Source organism: Aquarana catesbeiana, linkage group LG02, assembly GCF_042186555.1.
Source record: "Aquarana catesbeiana isolate 2022-GZ linkage group LG02, ASM4218655v1, whole genome shotgun sequence".
NCBI classification, from domain to species: Eukaryota; Metazoa; Chordata; class Amphibia; order Anura; family Ranidae; genus Aquarana; species Aquarana catesbeiana.
In genome coordinates this window covers 128,770,763-128,793,355 of record NC_133325.1, presented here as the reverse complement: position 1 = coordinate 128,793,355, position 22,593 = coordinate 128,770,763, and the positions used below count along the sequence as shown (strand labels likewise).

Here is a 22,593-nt window from a genome sequence, read left to right as displayed (position 1 = left end):
GAGGTTAGAGACCTCTGCATCCACCAAAGGCTTAATCCACTTCTTAGTGAATTCCCTCCCTCATAGGGTATTGCTGTTTTAATCCACTTGGTGGAACAAGCACCTTGTCCAGGTGTCTCCAGTCTGCATGTACAACCTCCTAGTACGAGGATGACAGACTGGGGATCTAATGGCAACCACCATCTTCTGAGGTAACTCATAATGTAGAGCTTCGATCATTGAGCCAACTGAAGAGGTCTACTGACATAATCCCATTATAGGGTGACAGAGGGAAGAGATTGTCAAACATCTTGTGCTTACTTTTGATTCATATATTATGAAAAAAGTGGCCACTGAGCCATTGCCTGGAATGCCAAAAAAACAGCAGTACCTATTTCTGGTAATGTAGAGATCACATACAGTGCTATGTTATTGGTGTAAGACACTTACCGCGTCAGTCTTCAGCCATCTTGTCTCAAAACTTGGAATTGGTGGAGTGTCCAGACTCGTAATTACATTCACCTCTTTAGCCTCTACATGTTTCTCAACTGCATGCCTTATTTCTTTCTTCTGGACCTTCAGACCAGGTGTACAGAATGTAGGGACTTGAGGAGAATTCACACTGTTTATATCTGGACACACAACACCTCCATTATGCACTGTTACAAAGCACAGATGTAACTACAGCTTTGCTAAAAGTACATTAAAGAACAGCTAGCCCAATTTAAAGTAGACTTGGACTTCCAAAGTGAAGATTTGCTATATTTGCTATACTACATTTAGAAATGGTAGTTACGCCCAAGTACCCAGTGCTTCTTACTATTCTCCTTGCTGAGAGCTGTAACACGAGGAAGTATGATCTGTTTTACCTACAGGGCTAGTGTCTGTAATATGCTGGTGGTCGTGGGTTACAATGCAAGGCACTATTTACCCCTTTTTTTTTAAATTTCTTTTGAAAATGTCAAATTGACATTTCATGCGGTGCAAGAATGAATGGTGACTTGAGGTGAGCTTCAGTGTGTTGCAGAAAAACACAATACGTGTGTATTTTTTTTTTTTTTTAATATTACATATCCAATTGTATTGGCCCTCCCATTAGAGGGAGGGTCTTAAATCACATGGGACAATTCCTTAACCATGGTCATCCTATAAAGACCATCTACCTGCATTCCAAACCCAGCCTGAAAAAGAGGGGATACCCCTTGAAATGTGTCAGCTTTCTTTGGACGCTACATCCCACAACTGTTACTGGCCAGCAGACCTCACTGGATGGGACAAACGGTGCACTTTATACAATTTGCTTGATTCTATCACTTGTTTGCAAGTAAAATTTTTAAACCTTTTACAACATTAAAGTGTGGCAAAAGTGCAAGGCTGGTGTGCCCTCGGTTCCCTTTTTAGAGTTTATTTTGAGTTCCCCCTGACCTATTGAGAGTGGCAGCACAGCTGATATGGTGGCTTGATTAGCAAAAACCCACATCTTCAATCTACACAATTTTGCCACTCCTACATTCCACCTCATAAGGGCCCATTCACATAGCAATGGGCAGCTGCTGCACACTAAATTGCAGCGGTTTAGTGTCTGTCCACTTTCAGTTCTGGCTGTAGTGAACCGTGGTAAGAGGTGGTGTGGTGCGTGTTTTAGCGCATCATACAGCACCCTTTTATTGTGTGTTGTGCTTTTGTACAGTGACATGGTAAAGAAGAACTTGCGATTCACCCAATTGTGTAACATACAGTGGGGACGGAAAGTATTAAGACCCCCTTGTTGCATCTTTCCCAAAAAGACTCATGGCTGTATTAGATCAAAAGGTTGCTTCTACTAAATACTGAGCAAAGGGTCTGAATACCATGTGACCATGTGATATTTTCAGTTTTTCTTTTTTAATAAATCTGCAAAAATGTCAACAATTCTTTGTTTTTTTGTCAATATGAGGTGCTGTGTGTACATTAATGAGGAAAAAAATGAACTTAAATGATTTTAGCAAATGGCTGCAATATAAACAAAGAGTGAAAAATGTAAAGGGGTATGAATACTTTCCGTCCCCACTGTATGAGAATATACAGTATAATATAATGCACTTGACATGCATAAGCATCATTTATTAGCTGATGCAGAAAAAAAACAGACTACACAGGTAGGGAGGATGGGCAAGGGATGCAGGGTTTGTATGTCACAGACAGAGATATGCAGAGTGACAGGAAAATAATAAATCACATTTACATTCTTCTGCATCTCAGAGACTGCTCACAGACTGCTAGAGCCATGTGGACCACAAAAATTTGTTTTTATAGAGGGAGGTGTTTACATTAATATGTGATTTATTTAAGGAATAGCCTAGATATAAGTAGTGCTTCCTGTTTCATTTCAGAAAATTAAAAGTACATATACAATTGAATATACTGGTTAGCCTCAGATGTGCTTCTGTTCTTACCATGGTACCAGATGATGTGAACATATTAACATGGGCAGAAGTGTGCAACACGCTAAAAATATTTCTGTACATATTTTCGCTGTTTATTCCATGCTATTGCGTCTTGTAATTTCCCAGTCTGAGAGGCAAAAGCAGTTGTGTTATGATATATTCACTGTCTACCACACACGGTATGCAGTAAAAACTAGAGGTAGGCCGTTATACCGGCCGATATTTGGTGTTTTTTACTTAATCCGCATCAGCCGATTGTGCTGATAAAAAAGGCCGATATCAGCGGACTTGCAAATGACTTCTGTAATAGAAGTCAATACAAGTTGCCTAAAAACTTCTGTAAAAGAGACTTCTCCCCTCCTCTGGGCAGCCTGCCAAATCTGATAAAAAGAACCTGAAGGATACAATGTTTACACTTATGAATGAACTGAGCTCTGTGTGTAGAAGTTCTCAGTTTAACCATTTAAAGACTAAATCTTTTCTGACATTTGTTGCTTACAAGTAAAAATCCTGTATTTTTTGCTAGAAAATCACTTAGAACCCCCAAACATTATATATATATATATATATATATATATATATATATATATATATATATATATATATATATATATATATATATATATATATATATATTTTTTAGCAGAGACCCTAGGGAATAAAATAGCGGTTGTTGCAATATTTTATGTCACACAGTATTTGCGCAGCGGTCTTTCAAACGCAATATTTTTTGAAAAAATACATTAATAAATTAAAAAAAAAAACTAAGCAGTAAAGTTAGCCCATTTTTTTTCATCCAAAAGTTTTGATTACCTGTTTTTGTGTATTTATTTTTAAGATATAGTTTTTTTTTATCTAAATTCTACATACAAGTAAACTGATTGGAGGTTTGTTTTGTTTAATAAATGTTTAAATGTAAAAAAAATTTCTGTATCATTTAAGGTTGCTTTCACACTGGAGCAGGCATGCGTTGAAGGTAAAACGCTGCTAGTTTTAGCGGCGCTTTACCGTCATTTTAGCGGCGCTATTCGGCTGCTAGCAGGGCCATTTTAACCCAGCTAGCAGCCGAGGAAGGGGTTAAATGCGCCGCTGCCGAAACGCTTTGCAGGCGCTTCGGCAGCGGTGCGCATTCATTTCAATGGGCAGGAGTGGTGGAGCAGTGGTATACACCGACCCAAAGATGCCGCTTGCAGGACTTTTTTTTAACATCCTGCCAGCTCATCGCCTCAGTGTGAAAGCCCGAGTGACTGCAGGGGAGCCGTTTTACAGGCACTTTACAGGCGCTATTTTTAGCCCAAAAGCACCTGAAAAATGCCCCAGTGTGAAAGGGGTCTAACTGTTAGATATTATGAGATGAAGGGAAGGGAAAAGAAAAAAAAAAAAAAAAAAAAATCGGTCTAATATATCGGCCCCAAAAAATCGGCATCACATATCGCCCATCGGCCACCGCGATTTCTAAATATCGGCATAGGCCAGAGAAAAACCCATATCGGTCGACCTCTAGTAAAAACATCACTATAAACATCTGTACGTGGCCTTCCATAATGGATGTACAACTCTGTCATTACTACTTATTTTAATAATGTGAAGTGCAATGATAGGACCATACCTCTCTCCAGTGCTTGGACTGAATGCACAGCTTGTGAAGAGCTTTCTTCAGAAGAACTGTTCGAGCCACTAAAAAAAAAAAAAAAAAAAAAAAAAAAAACCAAAAACAATGAGTGCAATACGCAAACATAAGCATTATATTACAGATTAGCAAGTGTTAGCAATACAAATAAATGTGGGATTCTGTTTGCGTCCTTACCCAATGCAGTGCCAACCACTGTCATTATGTCAGTTTAAAAAAAGAATGCGCAAAGATTTTTTTATATTGCCAATGACAGGGGACACCAAATGACAGCCTGATCACCAGGTTCTAAAATGGTCCTTGGAAAAAGTAATGTTTTCTGACACTCTTTTTATAGGGCAACAAGGTTTTAATAATGAATAACACGAACCTTCTTATACTTTCAGGTTGGTTTGAGTCAAAAGCCTCTTTGTCTGCTTTCTTGTGAACTTTTAGTCCAGGGGTGCAGAACATTGGGGGCAAGGGAGAGTCAACAGAGTAGAAATCTAGTATAAAAAAAAAAAACAAAAAACAATAAAATAAAACAAATCACAATGTTACATAGTAATGCAGTTTAAGCAACATTTACTACTTGGATTTTAGAAATTGTAAGGTTTAGGGATTAAGTTTAAAGTTTTACCCCAACATTTGATATTGCATTTATATGTCCCTGAAGATGTTTGAAAATGCAGCCTGCTTTCTCTTTAATCATTAGCTCAAACTACCTGATGATCTTTCCAGTCCCTCCTCCTTTGCTGTTGCAATGTGACTGTGCTAATTACAGAAGCAAGTCCCTGCTGGCATGGTCAGTGAGCTTATCAGTAAATCCTTTTTAGAGATACAGGACACTGTGCTGATGTACAGCATGCCTTTATCTCTAGTAGTCTGTTTAGCTGCCATATCCACCACCTGTTGATTGTAGCCAGTACAGCAGCAAAGTTGCCTGCAAATACACAACCTGACCACACAATAAACAGATAACTCTCCAGCTATGGTGAAGAGGACTATAAATAAGGATGTGAATACAACTTTACATATACTTAGTTTATGATGAAGCTGAAGTTTAGTGACTTATCCCTTATTCTGCTGCTTTTGGTTTCTGTAATAACCCATATGTTAGTGATGCAAGAGACACCCACAACACCCTTCATCACTTGAGAGGTGGATTATTACAGTAAAAAGCAGAAGGAGGGATGCAGATCATTAGAAGTACAATATTACACTGGTGCTGTATTTCCAAAACTTTTTATTGTACCAAAATTATTTAGTCTGTAGGAACATTATATAGTCCATAAACTATGGTATATATCGGAAAAATCAATCAATCCTAATGTACTGACAGCCTATCTCATTTCTAGAGACCCGAAAACGCCAGGACAGTACAAAGACCTCCTAAATTACCTTTGTGGAAAGTAGACAGTCTGAAGGTATTTAGTAAGAGGCATGGCACATTTTTTTGTCACAAATTCTTGGAAAATTAAGAAAAAAAATAAATTATATATATACTATATATATTATCTCTCTCTAATATATATATATATATATATATATATATATATATATATATATATATATATATATATATATATATACACACACACACATACACACACACACACATATACACACACACACAATTGTATACAATGAATGGAATGAAAAGAAGCCATTCATCGTTTACAACTGTCATGTGATTCTGCTGCGATTGGTCACAGCGATCATAGGGTATCGGCAGCGGGCCAGTACATTGATCAGTCATCCGCTGTGCCCGTGTGACAGATCGCCCCGAAGCATGTCCTGGAGTGGATGCACGTTCTTGGGAGAACGCCATATGAGGTCTTCCCACAACAATAGGGTTCCCTAGATTTTACAATGGCGCGGGGGTGAAGCAGTTAAATAAGGAATTGTTTCGATGCAACTTACCATTTTTGTATTTCTGGTGAGCAGGTGTAGCTAGCAAACTTTTCATGTTTTGTGATGTTTCTTTAGTACAATTTTCAGCAACACTGTAATGGGAATAAGTTATATGACAATTAAATTATCTGAGGGACATGCTAAGCTTTCGTGAACCCCAAAAAAGGATATGCATATTAAACTAAAAGCAGTGGAAATATATAAGCAGAAAGAATACTATAGTAACCAACCAGATTTGTTTACTGAAGTCAAATAAGTGAAGACACAGGAAGCCTTTCACCTTCAGGTTATACTGCCAACCTACTGGGAGGCGGAAGTATAGGCCAGCCCAGGATAACCCCCTCCAACTACCACCAGCATGCTTCATTTTTTGTAGAAAATTGTGAAAAACAGGGGTGGGACTTGTATCCCTCAATGGACTCAAAGAAAAGGATTTTATGGTACATACAAAAATCCTAATTTTTTTCTCATGCACACATAACGTCATTCACCGTCAGAACATCTAGAAACAGTCCAGCTGAATTGTGGATAACAGCAAACAAGCTCAACATGAACAGTATTAAAACTGGAGCATTGTCCAATTGGATCCAGATCAGTTGGCCTGGCACCGGGATAAAGAAAACTTCCCCCAACCTCAGAACTTGAAAACCAGCTCACCAGGCCACAAACTACCCAAACTATATGGCAGATAACTTGGGACTTCTCAAAAACTTGACCACCAACAGCAGAGGGAAGAGCTGAGACAGTCTGGGAACAGAACGTAAAAAAAAAAAAAAAAAAAAAAAAAAAAAAAAAAAAAAGGAGGGTTGAAGAGGGTTACACACCAACACATGACTCTCCTGCAACAGCTGAGAGATGGATAACTACTTGGCTGAGGTACAAGATCATAAAAGTGAATACCTTGTAAATTCATCTAAGGAGGAGGAAACATTCTGGTTTGAGCTGCCTGTGGGCAATGAAAAGATTTAGGAAATGATTTCTGATGACACAGGAGCCAACTGAAATATGGAAACAGTTGTACAATCAGGGAAACGCTTTCCAATCTAGGTCTCACCACAGGAGGTTGTCTAAGTATCCCACAATGATGACGATGCCATGAGATAGCACTAAGGCCAAAACTTGGGTCAGCACCCTGGCAAGAGGCAAGACTGAAAAGTCAGAGGATCTAATCAGTGACTGATTGGCCCAGGAGACTCCAAAAGAGAAAGAAGCAGGTCTGCTAATCTGTACAGTAAAAAACAGTAAGGTTGATGATGAGTAGGGCGCAAATCAGTCTCTAATCCTGAAAAAAAAAAAAAAAAAAAAAAAAAAAAATCACTCTCTATACCTAAATGTATGAAGGGCAAACTCTCCCCCCACTGTATAATATGGAAGCGCGCCTTCATGACGACAAATGCTTCTCTGAGAGTTTAGCAGGTTTCTTACCCCAGACCTTGCAGGTTGCTAGAGAAACAAGTTAGGGAGGCCTAGACATGCATATTTCAGGAGTAGTGGAAAAAGAGGGAGGAGACTTAGTAGAACTGTCTTTAGACTTTTTAGCTGGGGCAGGTGGGTGTTCTTGTCTCCTTGATAATAATGTCAAGGGTTGGTCTTAAGAGAAGTCGTCCCTCACTAGGCAGGTCATGTGCTCCTTGGATGCAGTCCACAGTTCAGCACTTTAATCAGAGTGCTCTGCAATGGGTTCTCCACATTGGATGTCTTCTGTTGATACCTGGTTAAGGGGTGATATGTCCATGCTGGGTTGGGGGGGGGGCAATGAACTGGGCGGGATGGGAAATGTTTTTCTACCAACATGTTTACAATGATTGACATATGCAAATGGTTCAATGTTAATGACATGTACATACTATAGATATTGCTTTCCACTGTTTATTGTGCTACCTGACATGCCTACATCTGCTCTGCTGGTCCACACCCAAGTATATCCTAAGACACAATCCCTGTAACCGCCATGAGTTCCCTGAAGTTCCTTACATGCAATGTTAGAGGCTAGCGCAATAAGATCAAACACACAGCCATACTGACATTCCTCAAATCCCAGCGTGCCAATGTCATCACGCTGGTTGAAACTCATGTCACGGGCCACTTGCAAGCCTCCCTTAAAAAGCCATGGGTCGGATGGGCTTACCACGCAACCCATACTTCGTATTCCTGGGGGTGGGGGTATCTGTCCTAGTGTCCCCATCTGAGTTAGTCCTACTCCAGATGGACCAGCAGAGCAGATGTGTATTCTTACACGCCACTATTAACGGATCTCCCATCTGAATACTGGCCTGCTATGTTCCTCCCCCATACTAATCAAATGTGGTTAAGGAGGGCTTGCTTTTATGTCACACTATCCCTCAGTGCCGGCGTTGTGGATGGGGGACTTTAATATGACCCTAATCTCTGCAATGGACCGAATGAACACATTAGATCCCACTCTAGATCCCCCCGCACATACTGTACCAGACTGCATCGTATGCTAACTAACTTCGCCCTGGGTGACACTTGGAGACACAAACACCAGACTACTAAAGCCTTCTCGTGTTCCTCAGCTAGTAACAATACGATGTCACAAATTAACTTTATCTTACTCTCAATGACCCTGTTACCGAAACAGGGAGATGGAGGTTTTGCACCTAGAATTCTCTCGGATCACGCCCCCTACTGGATTACGATCCAGCTATTGAAGGCCTCCCCCGCCCCGACTTGGAGGCTGAAACCATTTTGGCTGACAGCCCTGCAGGATCAAGGTTACATACCTGCGGAACTGCAATACTATTTCACAGCCAATGGGGATTCGGCCTCGTATGAAATGGTGTGGGAGATGTTCAAACTGCACGCCCTGCTATCCACACACATCAACAGGCTCAAAAGGTCATCACAAATTGTTGTCCAACAAGCTACAGAACACCTACAGGTGCTGGAGGAGGCGTTCCATAGAAGCCCCTCACCCAGAACCGCTAATAACCTCAAAATTCAGACACGCCAGGTCTCACAATTACATATTGAAAAAGCTAAGCAATGCATCTTCTCCTGTAAACAAAAGGTGTTTGAATATGGAGAAAGATCAGGCACACTACTTGCGTACCTTGCCCACTTAGACTCACCCCCCCTCCCGGTGGTAGTATCGTTGGCCAATCCGAAAGGGGATGACATCACTGACCCACAACAAGTGGCGGAGGAATTTGGGAAATTCTACCGCACCCTGTACACCTCCCAGGTCACTCAAACTATACAGGATGCCAGGGACTACCTGTCGGGAGTAAAATTTCCTAGACTATCTGATGACCAAATAGAACTCTTGGAAGCCCCCCCCCATTACCAAAGATGACATCTCCGCAGATATCTCATGCCTGGCCACATCTAAGGCCCCAGGATCAGATGGCTTGCCACTTGAATTTTATGCCAACTACTCCAAAATTCTAACCCCCAAACTCCACAACCTATACAAATATATATCCTACCCCCCTCTGCGAGAGAGGCCCAGATTATAGTAATCCCAAAGCCTGGAAAAAGACTCTAAAATACCCGGAATCATATCGCCCAATTTCATTACTACAGGTGGACATTAAAATACTAGCTAAGATTCTAGCCTCTCGTCTGAATCAGGTCATTCTATCACTGATTCATCCTGACCAAACAGGATTCATGCCAGGGAAAAACACCACCATGAATATTCACAGCCTGTTTATGAATATACAAGGGTCCCACAATTAAATTGGTTCGAGGGTCGTGGTGGCCTTGGATGCTGCCAAGGTCTTTGATTCTGTGGAATGGAACTACCTGTGGGAGTGCCTCTCGGGATTTGGACCCAACTTTATTCACTGGATCCAACTCCTATATCAATCTCCGAGAGCAAGGGTATTTGTGAATGGTTGGATAGCTGAACAATTCCCTCTAGAGAGGCGAACTCGACAGGGCTGCCCCTTTTCCCTCCTGTTTTACGCGCTGGCAGTCGAGCCGCTGGCCATCACAATTCGTGCAGGAACTTAAAAGAAAAGATAGGAATGTATGCTGATGATACGATCCTTTACCTTGCAGACTCAGGACCCTCTCTTGTTAAAGCTCTACAATCCATAGAATGTATCGGTAGCCACTCAGGTCTAAGAATGAATTGGTCCAAATCCCTAATTAAGTATCTTGGAGTGAAGGTTACCAGATCACTCACAGACTACATATCTTTGAACATTGAACCCTTATACACCCTGATTAAGACCAAGACGCAGACGCCAGACTATCCCTGGGTGTCATGGGGCGCATCAGCCTAGTTAAGATGATACGCCTCCCAAAGATACTTTACCTGGTGTGGCATGCTCCCCTATACATACCGTAAAAGTTCTTCAAAACAATCAAATCTATTCTTAATTAGTTTATATGGGGCCACAGTAGACAAACTATCTTGGAGAATATTGAAGAACCCAGTGACACTAGGGGGTGCAGCTTTCCCAGACTTTCAAGATTACCATCTTGCCTCCCAACTGTCCCACTTCTACTACCTTGACAAAAACAAACTCCCAAGATACCAATCTATTCTCTGTGCGAGCCCAGACAACCCAGTCCATACTCCACTCCAGACAGTACTCAGAGATCCATCGACGAGATGACCCTCCCAACACAAAGACGACATGTTGACACATCACCGACGTCTATGGCGGACAGCATTGCCAAAAAGTCAAGGCCCCACAGATCCACTTCCACACCCCTCTGTGGTTCAACATGCAACTGTTCGAATTACTGTCCATCCCAGACCCCACTGTATGGATAAAGCATGGGATACTATACATATATCAGATTATGACCCCCATGGGAATTAAAACGTTCCAAATACTAAAAAGATGAATTCACCCTAGCTAATCGCCTCCTATTTCGGTATCTCCAACTCCGCCAAGCTATACAAACCCAGTTCACTGGCTCCAACCCATCCTTAAACACCCCTTCTATAGTAGAAACAGTCCTAGGTACTGTTGGAAAAAAAAAAAAAAGAGATCAACGACACTCTCCCATATAAGAAACTGATCTACATGCATAGAGGATGTCACCTTAAGTATGAAAGTGTGGAGCAGATGGTTGATGGATGGTGAAACGTGTTCCTGAACTGTTTCTTTCTTCCTATTACAAGATGTCCGAATTCCTAATCCCTTAACTTTACAATGGAGAATACTTAGTTTTACACCAACCTGATATACGGTCCCATGATAAACAAATGGTTCCATGTGTTGATGTATGTACTGTAATCTATGTCAAGATTGCTCATAATTATACATGTACCATAAATATACTTCTTAATAAAGTTGTTTTTTCCAATAAAAAAAAAAAGAAGATTGGGGCAATTTCGAACTAAAGTCAGAAATAGCAACTGTGACCGATGGCTCAGAGGCCATGGACAGATCAGCTAAAGATTCTGCAGACAAAAGGTGCAGGAGCACGCTTGAAGCCTCTGCGGTCATAGTCAACAGGTAACTAGATGCACTGGCCAACAAAGTCTTGCATGACGGTAGTAGAGACCCCGACCTTAATGAGGAGTTATATCCTATGATTATAGTGTTATATGATTCCCAATTGCAGACATTAGTACCTTCAGAAGGCATGGAACAAAGGTCTCTGAACAGTTAGGGGAGTGTGAGCTGGGTCACCTGTTGCAGCAGGATTGTCCTCTCAGTCTAGAAACTTAAATGTTGCTCCACATTGTGGTAAACCAGATAAGGCTCAGAGTAAAAGGCAAGTCCTTAGATATTGCCAAAAGCTGGGTAACTGGTAGCCAGTAAGAATTGGATGGCCATAGCTGAGCAAAGTTACCATAGGCGAGTAAAAGAAATGGATAGGAGATGATCATAGCTTGTTGCATTGCAGAGGCAGCAGTGGGAATATGCTTACTCAATGGTGATTGGTAGGAGAAAGAGCACAACACCCAGCAGATGATGTCATTTTCTAAGAGTTAACCCCCTATTGTGGTATAAACTAGCAGAAAGCTGAAATTATGAAACTTCCCTGTGATCCAAACAAATGCGGTAGCTCCCAATGCTTTGCCTGATCGGCCTACTCACCAAGTTAATCATACAACATAGGGCAAGTGCTAAGGCAATGCCAATGGCTCTGGAAAGCCAGCTTTTTTACCAGAATGGGGTCCAAAAAGAGCCTTACAATAAATCCAGTTCCCGAAGGTAACTTCCAAGCCCTGCAATGTTCAGTCCAGTCAAAGCACTCCAAAGGCCAGCCTTTTAATAGTCTATGTCAGATAGCTACAATGGTATAGACCAGCTCTAGTAGTTATTTGAAGAAGAGGCTTGATTGAGGAGAAAAACAAAATGCTAACAAAAAATGATGTCCAACCTCCCAGGACGCAAACACAAAAATAGCCATGCAAGGAGGAGTTATTCTGAACTGGTCATTTTTTTTTTTTGCCAGTATCCATTCATCCTGTAGGTGGCAGTAAAACACGAAAGGTTAAAGACTTCCTATGTGCTACAACGAAACTAGAAAGAAAAAATATTTATTTCTGTCTGTGCTGCTGTTAAAAGAACTGCCATCACTTCCTGTCTGGTAAAACATTAGCAGAAGCACAGGAAGTGAAATTAGGGATGCACTGATATATTGGCCGCCGAAAAATATTGGGCAAAAATAGGGTTATCAGAGTTTTGCCAATAGAAAAAAAAATTGCTGATAATGGCATGCTGTGTCTCATTGACTTCAATGTAAAATCATGTCCCAAAAATCACGTCCCATTGACTTCAATGCAAAAATCGCCAGTCAAATAAATTATGTTTAAAAACATTTTTTTTAAAAACTGTCCGTTTCGGTTTTCAGGCCAAGTGGATCCTAAATTTTCAATTTCGGTGCACCACTAAGTGAAATGTAAAATTCCTCTAACGGAGCCCCAGCTGGCATTAAAAAAAAAAACTGAAAGAGGTTCTAAGCATTTATGTAAAGTGGACCTGTACTCAAATATCATCTTAAAGAGATGTTACAAATATAGCAAAATAATAGAGTATATATAATTGAGCTATAATTTAATTTTCAATCTGTAACTGCTATAATCTTCTGTAAAATTCAATGCAATATGGCAACCTGGAGGCATTCTGCACACAGTTGGTGTACAGGACACACAGGAATACAACTTCCTGCTTGTGTGACCAACTCATTAATTTTTCCCGAAGTCTGCACCCACTGCAATAGGAATTTCAGTTTTGGTGAGATATTCCCCATGAGTTAATGTCAGGTCACCTGAGTCCAGGTGACAGATGCACCCCCCATTGTGGTCAGGAGTGCACCGCAAGGTAGTGAACCCTACAGCTGACTGCTGCGGATGGAGCTCTAGGTGATTCAGGAGAGGAGGTATTCTGGAGCACCAACACGGATCACACTGGGAGCTAGAGCATGAGCTTTCCCAGTGCGTGGAATCAGTGGGTGTTCACCAGAGGCCCCTAGTGGATTTAGCTGCAGTCTGGCTCCAGGTCGCAACCCCCAGGGCCTCCCTGCTCACGCTCATGGTAGACTGCAGGAAGGTAATGAGGAAGCAGCAGACTGCCACAACAAAGGATATTCAGGAGCTAGCCAAAGGTCAGGGCAACAAGCAGGTAAGGATAGTCAAAGAACACGCCAAGGTCGAGATATGAAGCAGACAAAGACAGTCGAGAACAAGCCAAGATCGGTAACTAGAATCAGATGTAGAACACATAGAAAAGGAGCACACAGAAGCCAAAAACACAATATTGATCAGTAGGGCTGGCTTGCAGCGTGCAGGTTAATATAGCATTCCCTGATAGGGCCTGGGGTGAAGCCATGCTATGAGGAGAGATTACTTAAGCAGCCAGCTGTAGGGCGGCTGGTCTTTAAGCTGAACACATGGAGAGGTAAACTGACAAACACTACTGCGGATCCATGACAGTTACATTCTTCTAAAGGGATGCAGACCATGCGGCTTTCCTCATTAGAACACAAGGAATGCGCCAGCTGATTATAATGAACCAGACCCTCCCATTCAGAATCAGTATCCCAAAAACACGATGAAACATAACACAGAGCTAACCTCAGAGAAACAAAAAGGTGAAAATTGGCTACTAGGCTTGTTAAAATTCCTGCAATATTCATTGATCATCCCAGAGGGGATTGTTTTTTTCCCCAGTGTTATCTGACTAGTGTTATCTGGTCAGTGTTATCTGACTAGATTGAATGGATAAACAAACAAACCTAGTACTCTTCCTGGGGAAAATCCAAGACTCCTCTGTACTGGTCATGTGACTGAAAGCCTGTGCATTTAGTTATGTGATAGAGAGAAACAGACATTCCGAGCCCTGCCCTCACTTGCAGCAGAGATCATGTGACTAAAAGCGAGGGCATGCTAATGAATTCTGAGGAACACTCCTAGATATAGCAACTACTTCCCCAAAAACACTGTGTATACCTACCTTCCTTTTTTCTTGTTGAAAAGTGCAATGGTGTAGTCATCGTTCAGATTGTTGCTGTAGTCACTGATCCCAAAGTGCTGAATTTGTGAAAAGTCTTCCTCTTTTGTCAGGGCACATTTAGGGGTTTTAGCCACATTTAGTGTACGAATATCTTTATATAAGGGCTTGGGCTTTTCTACTGGTACTTTAACATGCCGCTTATCATTCTGTGGTTCCCACACTGTGGGCAGCGGGTAATAAGACAGACCAAAGTCTGATAACTGAGGAGCTCGCAGATCCGATATGGTCAGCTTCTGCATTGCTGGAGGATCAGGAGGAGGGTCTGCTGGACCTGTGTTGTGCTTGTTCTCAGCAGCACCATCAGGTTTGGGATCTTCATTATATATCTCATTTTCTGGAGAAAAAAAAAAAAAAAAAAAGCAACCAACCTTGTATTAGAATAGTATTAAAAATCATATTTTTGTAATCACCAGAAAATTTTTAGAGTCCATTGGGGGCCAATGAAGAGTGAAAACAGCTGCCTATGGAAGAAATGGACATTGGCAAGCAAACAAGTTGCAGGCCAACCCAGAATCGCCAATCCTACTACCAGCGTGCTTTAATTTTGTAAAAACACAGGCACAGGACCCGTGTTCCTATATGGACTCTGGGAAAAGGATTTACAGTGGGTACAAACTACTTTTTTCCTCGTCTATTGAAGGACAAAGCAGGTGTGAAACCATTGGGACACCCAAAAGCAGTCCAACTGAGGGAAGGCAACATCAAACAGTGCTAAAGGCCCAAGAAAACAAAACCGGGGGACTGTTCAGCACTCAAAGAGCCACCTTAAGGGCCTTACACTGGAAGTTAGTGTCAGCTGAAGCCTAAAATCCTAGTAGAACGTGTGAACAGAAGACCAGATGGCAGACTTGCAAATCTAGGGTAAAATTTCCTAATGCCAAAAAGTTCAAGAGAAACTTATGGATCTAGTTGATTGTGCCTTCACCAGAAAGGGTGGGACTTGATCCTTTTTAGACCATAAGCTTGAATGATGGTCTGCTAAGTCAATGTTTCTCAACTCCAGTCCTCAAGTACCCCCAACAGGTCATGTTTTCAGGATTTCCCTGAGATGAAACGGCTGTGGTAATTACTAAGGAAGTGAAACTGATCAAATCACCTGTGCAAAATAATGGAAAGCCTGGAAACATGAACTGTTGGGGGTACTTGAGGACTGGAGTTGATAAACATTGTGCCAAGTCACTCTTACATGGTGGAACGAGAAACTGGAGTACCTTTGCAGGGATCATCTAGAATGTGGCTGAGAGATAAGAGTCTCACAACCTTAACCACAACTAGGTAATGAAGGAAAATCTAATTTTGATGAATAAAGACCTATAGCTCAGACACTCACTTCGCAGAATGGAGAGGGGAAACTCTTGAAGGGTGGTTTTTGAAGTGCTAAACAACCAGATTCCTGGCCCATAGAGAAACAACAGTACGGACAGGGGTAGCCACACAAGAAACACTCTAAACCACATGTATCAAACACAATGCCTGGTTACCTTAAATGACTTAATGCTAAAGGAATGCCATTACAAACTATCCAGGTCCTTAAAAGATCACACACACAAATCCTATATACAGTGGTACCTTGGATTATGAGCATAATTCGTTCCAGAAGAATGCTTGTTAACCAAAGCACTCGTATATCAAAGCAAGTTTCCCTATAGAAGTCAATGGATAATAATTTGTTCTACAGCGACTTATATAGTATGCAGTACCGCATGTGGCCAGAGGTGGGGGGGGGGGGGCACCAGAAACACTCGGAAACCACTCAGAAACTGAGTGTTTCCAAACGGCTCAGGTGCCCCCTGCACCTCTGGCTAAATGCGGTACTGCACACTGTAGAGACTGGAATCCTGCTCGTTTTGCGAGACAACGCTTGCAAACCGAGTCAGGATTTAAAAAAAAATAATAGCTCGTATTGCCAAACGCTCGTTAACCGTGTTACTCGCAATCAGAGGTATTACTGTACTACAGTAGTAACTTGTAACATTCAGTATCGTATCAGAGCTTGCAATCATGCATTCTTGTTATATTTTCTAATATTATCTTTCATTACTTTTATTAAATGTTACTTATAAGTATTTGTATGATCTCTCTTTGCACATATCGAATACATTTCCAAAAATCATAAACTATCACGGATCTAGGGCTGCAATGAATGATTATTTTCATAATCGAATAGTTGGCCGATTATTGTTTCGATTAATTGGATGCAGAAAAAAAAAAAAAGTGTTGGTGTAAAATTTAGGTAATATGTAAAGTTAAAAAAAAAACAAACAAAACAAAACAAAAAAAACAATAAAAAACAACAATTTATTCTTAAATATCTCTATGCAGTGCTAAATACCAGCTAATAATAACCAGCTATGTGGATGGGGAACAAAACATCTAATCCACTCTGAGAATAACAGAAGAGATATATACTATTAGGGGTTGAATCAGGTACAAATCATCAGACTCCAAGATCAAAATGTTTATTTTAAAAGACCTAAAACACTGTTTTGTAGATTTTCAGACAGGATTGTAATATAGTATTATGCAGACAGACTCCCTTGTCATAGGCAGGTAGCTTAATACAACCCGCGCCTGCTGTCACTTAGTTGACAACTATTTTCATAATCAATTATGCAGAATAGTTGTTTTAGCACTACGTGCCAGTTCATACTGGGACGGCTTCAAAGTCGTCTGATTTTGAAACCGCCCCGCACAGCGCGACCTCAGCGCTGCTTGCAAATGACTTCCTTAAAAGAAGTCAATGCAAGCTGCTCTGAAGTCGCCCCAAATAGTACAGGAACCGCTTTCTAATGGGAGTGACTTGAGTCGCTCCCATTAGAACTGTTCCATTGCACTGCATGGAGCGTGACTTGTCAGACGGCTAAGTCGCCTGACCGGTCGCCCCTACGTGAACCGGCACTACATGTATCTGTGATGAAATAAGAGTTCACAGCTCCTGGAATGAAAAGTACAAGTCCAGGATCTGAGAATATGAATGTTCCCCTAGGGAAATAAACTCTGGCCCGAGCCATGTCTATGACTAGACCCAGTGAGTCCTTAAAAACAGGTGTATACTCACTGGCATTGTAATGGCTTTGTTAAGGTGGGACATTGCCAAAACAACGGGGGGGGGGGCGCAGGCCACTTTCTAGCAAAGTCTTCTTTAGGATACAAGGCCAAAAGGCACACAGCAAACAACTTGTCAGGGCATTTCCAATCTCCATAGAGGAAGCCATGGAATAGCGGGTGCCCCAAGAAAGTGTCAATTTAAAAGATCCCAGACTGAGAACGGCACTAGTAGAAGCAGCAGGCTGATCCTATAATTTTATAGTAGTGCACACTCTTTCCATTTGGGAGTAATAGCAGAACACTGACTCCAGCAGGTACCTAAGAGACAGAGTCTGCTGGGGAAGGTGTGGAAGCGTGTTTTGGTCTCTGCGTTCAGAGTTTACCTGGGTGATTTGGGCCATAAAAATCACAACCTGAGGTGAATACCTTTTTGGAAAGCGATAGATTCTAGTAGAAGAAGACATGATACCAGGCTGTAGATGTCAGCCACATTAGTGGGCACACTGCAAGCAGTACCGTAGCTGTTAGTAGATCGTGAATTGGGAGCACATGGGCCTGTGGGAATGTACCTCATATCTAGACATATTGCAACCACGTTGTAGTACAGTAGAGTAAGCTCATGATATGAGGAGGAATTGTGTTTAGAACCACTTCCCTACCTTTAGGCCTCATGCACACTGGACGTTTTTTGACGTTTTTACAGCAGCTGTTTTTGGCTGTAGACGTTTTTTTCTACACAGTCATTAAACTCTCCATCATGTTATCCTATGTGTTCATGCACACATAGGCTGTTATCAGCAGTTTTGGGCAGTGGCGTTTTTGAGCAGTAAAAAAAAAAAAAAAAACACACAAAAAACTAGTGGGTTCTGAGAGATGTTTTTCAGCTGAAAAAAACGCTCTAACGCTGATACACGTCGATAAACGCTCAAAAACGTCCCTCGCGGGGGCGTGTCCGGACTATGGAGGAGTGAGGACGTGTGCCTTCTCAGCTCCGCTCTACCGCAGCACATTACCAGCTCCACAGCGGAGGTAACACCCGCAGCAAATTATGTCCCTGAGACACCGGGCATCCTCCCAGCCACAACGGACTGACCGATCGCGGCAATCCCAGCTGGATTCCTTCTACACTGGGCAGACCGGGAGAGGCCGCGAGCCTTCCAAGATGGCGCCGACCGGGAAGACACAGCGTGCTAACAAGGCCGCAAAGACCTCCGCTGGCCAGTCACAGCAACTGGATGACTCTCCCGCTCCATCTCCAGGGTCGGTGAGTGACTCAGTCCCCCTGATCTCCCCAGGCTCCCCCACTTCCCAAGATGGTGACTCCACTGACCTGGACCCCCTGGCAGATGTAGACATCAGGCGCCATATTATGTCCCTACCCACGAAAGCTGATCTTGAACGCTTTGCTGACAGAGTGGAAAAAGCTTTTAAGGAAGATATTGCTCAGCTCAAAGCTGATACAAATCATTTAGGAGGCAGACTTGAAACTCTGGAACAGAAATTTGAGGAAACTCTCCCTGTCATTTCTAAACTACAAGACAAGTGTAACATACAGGGCCAACAGATTGAGGCCCTGCTATGTCAGCTGGACGACACAGAGAACCGCAGCAGACGGGCAAATATCAGGATAAGAGGCCTACCTGAAGCTACTGGGCCCAGGGACATAATCCCCACCCTGGAAGGAGTCTTTAAGGAAATATTAGGACTGCCTGCCACTGCTACGATCGAAATAGACCGTGCACACAGGGCCCTGAAGCCCCCATCCCAGGATGCGAACAATCCAAGAGATATCATCTGTAAATTACATAAATATACGCTTAAAGACCGCATCATGCAAAAAATGAGGGGGAAACCATATTTTGATTTTGATGGTGCACACCTGGCCTTTTATCAGGACATCTCGAGGCGCACTCTTATGCAACGTAGAGCACTTCGCCCTCTCCTAACAGCTATCCAAGACGCAGGCCTGGTGTATCGCTGGGGATTCCCCTTCAGCCTTCAAGTCACCAAAGATGGTAGAACCATAACTCTTCGCAACAAAGATGACCTCCCGCACTTTTTGACTTCCCTGGATCTGGACCCGGTAGACTTTCCCGACTGGAGATGTTCCTCAGAACTGGGAAACGACAAATTACCTACCCACCAACCGTGGCAACCAGCCAGAAACCAGAATCGCAAGAGGAATCGCAGGCGACATCTTTCTGAATCCTCGCTGGGAATGTCCCTACCCGGAAACTAGCAAACATCCCTTTCTGGGGCATACGAACTGCTACTGAAGTTTTTTCTCCCCCCCCTCTTTTTTTTTTTTTTTTTTTTTCCCAGGTTTTAAAATATACCCAAGTGTTTCTTTTTTTTATACATATTGCACTTAGATTATCCCCTTAACATTAGCCGTAAGGCTGTTTGACGGTTTGCACATTTTTTGAGTTCCCTGAAGCACCATCATTCTCTCCATGTCTAACCGCACCATATCAGACGCGGTGGACGGAGACGGAGGACCTCCTGCCCTCTCTTATAGACGGCCACTAACCCCCTAGTAGGCCGCCCTGCTTTTTTTGGGCACTAATCCCCTTTGGGATAAGGGGTCGTGGCCTGGGGTCCCTCCCTTCTCCAGGGGGGGGCTCCTCGACACGACCCTTAGTAGTTGTTTTACGTGCGTGGATGTTATGTTCTTCTTCTCACACATGTTTTGTCTTCTCTCCCTCTCGTCTCTTTCCTACTCCCTCCCCCTTCACTACAGGTTGCTCCACCTTGCTGTCTGTGACGGACCCCTCGCAAATTGCACACATTGAACACCCACGCTCCTTTCCATGGCTTCCCTACGGGTAAGTACATATAATGTACGGGGACTATGTTCCCCACACAAACGTAGTAAGCTTTGGGGGGAGTTAAAACGCCTGAAAACCCAAGTGGTTTTCCTTCAAGAAACCCACTTTACGCCAAAGTCTCTTCCCAAATTGCCTACTCACCTTTTTAACCAATGGTTTATTAGCACATCCCCGACCCCTAAATCTAAAGGGACAGCTATCGCCATACACAAGGCATGCCCTTTTCAGCCGGCAGAGCACGATACAGACCCCTTGGGGAGATATGTTTTTCTAAAGGGCAACATTGCTGGCCAAAAATATACATTCGCTACTATTTACGCCCCGAATGCAGATCAACTTACCTTCATAGACACTACACTAGACCGCTTGGCTGAATTCAGAGAAGGCTTCCTAATCTTAGGAGGCGATTTTAACGTAAGCCCTGACCCAATGCTAGACACCTCCCATGCAAGACCCTCCCACTCCTACGCATTCTTGAAGCACTTCCGCAGGACTATTCAGTCCCACCTGCTCACCGACAGTTGGCGAGCGCTTAGACCACTAGACCGTGACTTCAGCTATTACTCTACAGTACATAACGTATACACAAGAATTGACCACATCTATGTGGATCGAAATATTCTTGAACTTTTACAGTCTGCAGACATTGGTTCCATTTCCATTTCCGACCACGCCCCAGTGACGATGGCCTTTTCTTTGCCATCAGGCACACGGGGAGTTCGGACCTGCAGACTTAATGAGAACTTATTGGATGATGCGGTAGTGATGGCTGAGGTCGCGGATACCCTAGCTCATTATTTTGCAGAGAACCCTGTAGGCGAGCTAAGTGAGGGGACGGTTTGGGAGGCTCACAAGGCTGTGGTTCGGGGGGCTCTGATTTCCCAGGGCAGTAGACTTAAAAAGATACGACAGGCAGACTTTTTAAGAGTACACACCGAACTCCAAAAAGCAGAACTCAGGCACAAAGCCAACGGACGCCCTGAAGACCTGGAAAAGCTGACAGAGTTACGCGAACTGTTCTTACGCCTACTCGATCGTCAAACACGCAAACAATTCCGATTCATGGCACACAGGTACTATGAACACAGAAACAAATGCGGCCGCATGTTGGCCCGGGCCCTCCGGAAACGTCAAGCCCAGACATATATACATAAACTACATAGCGCCTCGGGAACACCGATTCTACACCCATCTAAAATTGCTGCTGAATTTCGAGCTTACTACGCTAAATTGTACAACATAGATTCTGACCCCTCCCCTACGTCACGGGACATTAGACAAAACGCGATCCGAGACTATCTGACTGCAGCCAAACTCCCGACACTTACAGAAGAGCAATCCTCAGACCTAGACGCCCCAATCACTCTAAATGAGCTTCGGGCCACGGTGAATTCCTTGCCCAACGGAAAGAGTCCTGGACCTGACGGGTTCACTAAGGCATACTATAAAGCCTTCCTGACTCACATAGAGACACCCATGTGCAAATATTTTAATTCTATTGCAGAAGGAAGAACCATTCCATCAGAGGCACTTCTGGCACACATCACTGTAATCCCGAAAGAGGGCAAGGATCCCACCGTACCCCCGAGCTATAGGCCAATATCGCTCCTTAACCTAGACATAAAAATTTTAGCGAAAACACTAGCAAACAGACTTAAATACCTTATACCCGACATTATCCACCCAGACCAAACGGGATTCATAACAGGTAGAGAAGCCAGGGACAACTCTATCAGAGCGGTACACCTTACTCACTGGGCCCGTGCCCGCCCCGAGCCACAGCCTTACCTCATACTGTCAACAGACGCTGAAAAAGCGTTCGATCGCGTTGACTGGTCTTACCTGACGGAGGTGCTTCGATCACTGCAAATGGGTCTGAGAATGCTGTCCTCTATTTTAGCACTATACTCGACACCTTGCGCACAAGTCAAGGTAAATGGAACCCTCTCGGCTCGCTTCCCCATCAGAAATGGCACGAGACAGGGGTGCCCCCTATCACCTCTCTTGTTCGCCTTAGTGCTGGAGCCTTTGCTCTGCACAATACGCGCTAACCCCGACATTAAGGGTCTCACAGTTGGTAACACGGAGCATAAACTCTCGGCATATGCTGATGATGTCCTGTTCCATGTTTCAAACCCCCTGATCTCACTGCCCAACCTGATGAAGGAACTGAAGCTCTTTGGGTTTCTTTCAAATTTTAAAATTAATTTTTCAAAGTCAGAAATACTCCCTATTTGCATGTCACCCCAATTAACAATGAGCCTTAAATCAGCCTTTCCCTTCACCTGGGCCACGTCGGCTATTCGATACCTAGGTATACAACTCACAGATAATTTTAA

At 42.9% G+C, this 22,593-nt stretch overlaps 1 protein-coding gene across 2 annotated transcripts in view; it reads right to left on the bottom strand.

The window, feature by feature from the left end:
- Nucleotides 1-22,593, bottom strand: part of SKA3 (spindle and kinetochore associated complex subunit 3) — a 49,392-nt gene that overhangs the window by 9,024 nt on the left and 17,775 nt on the right. For both annotated transcript variants that reach the window (XM_073613449.1, XM_073613448.1), the window contains exons 5-9: nt 14,319-14,712; nt 5,938-6,020; nt 4,406-4,520; nt 4,015-4,082; nt 430-611 (exon numbers count right to left, since the gene is read on the bottom strand). In XM_073613449.1, coding sequence (XP_073469550.1) covers nt 430-611; nt 4,015-4,082; nt 4,406-4,520; nt 5,938-6,020; nt 14,319-14,712 — 842 coding nt within the window. The remainder of the gene's footprint in view (nt 1-429; nt 612-4,014; nt 4,083-4,405; nt 4,521-5,937; nt 6,021-14,318; nt 14,713-22,593) is intronic.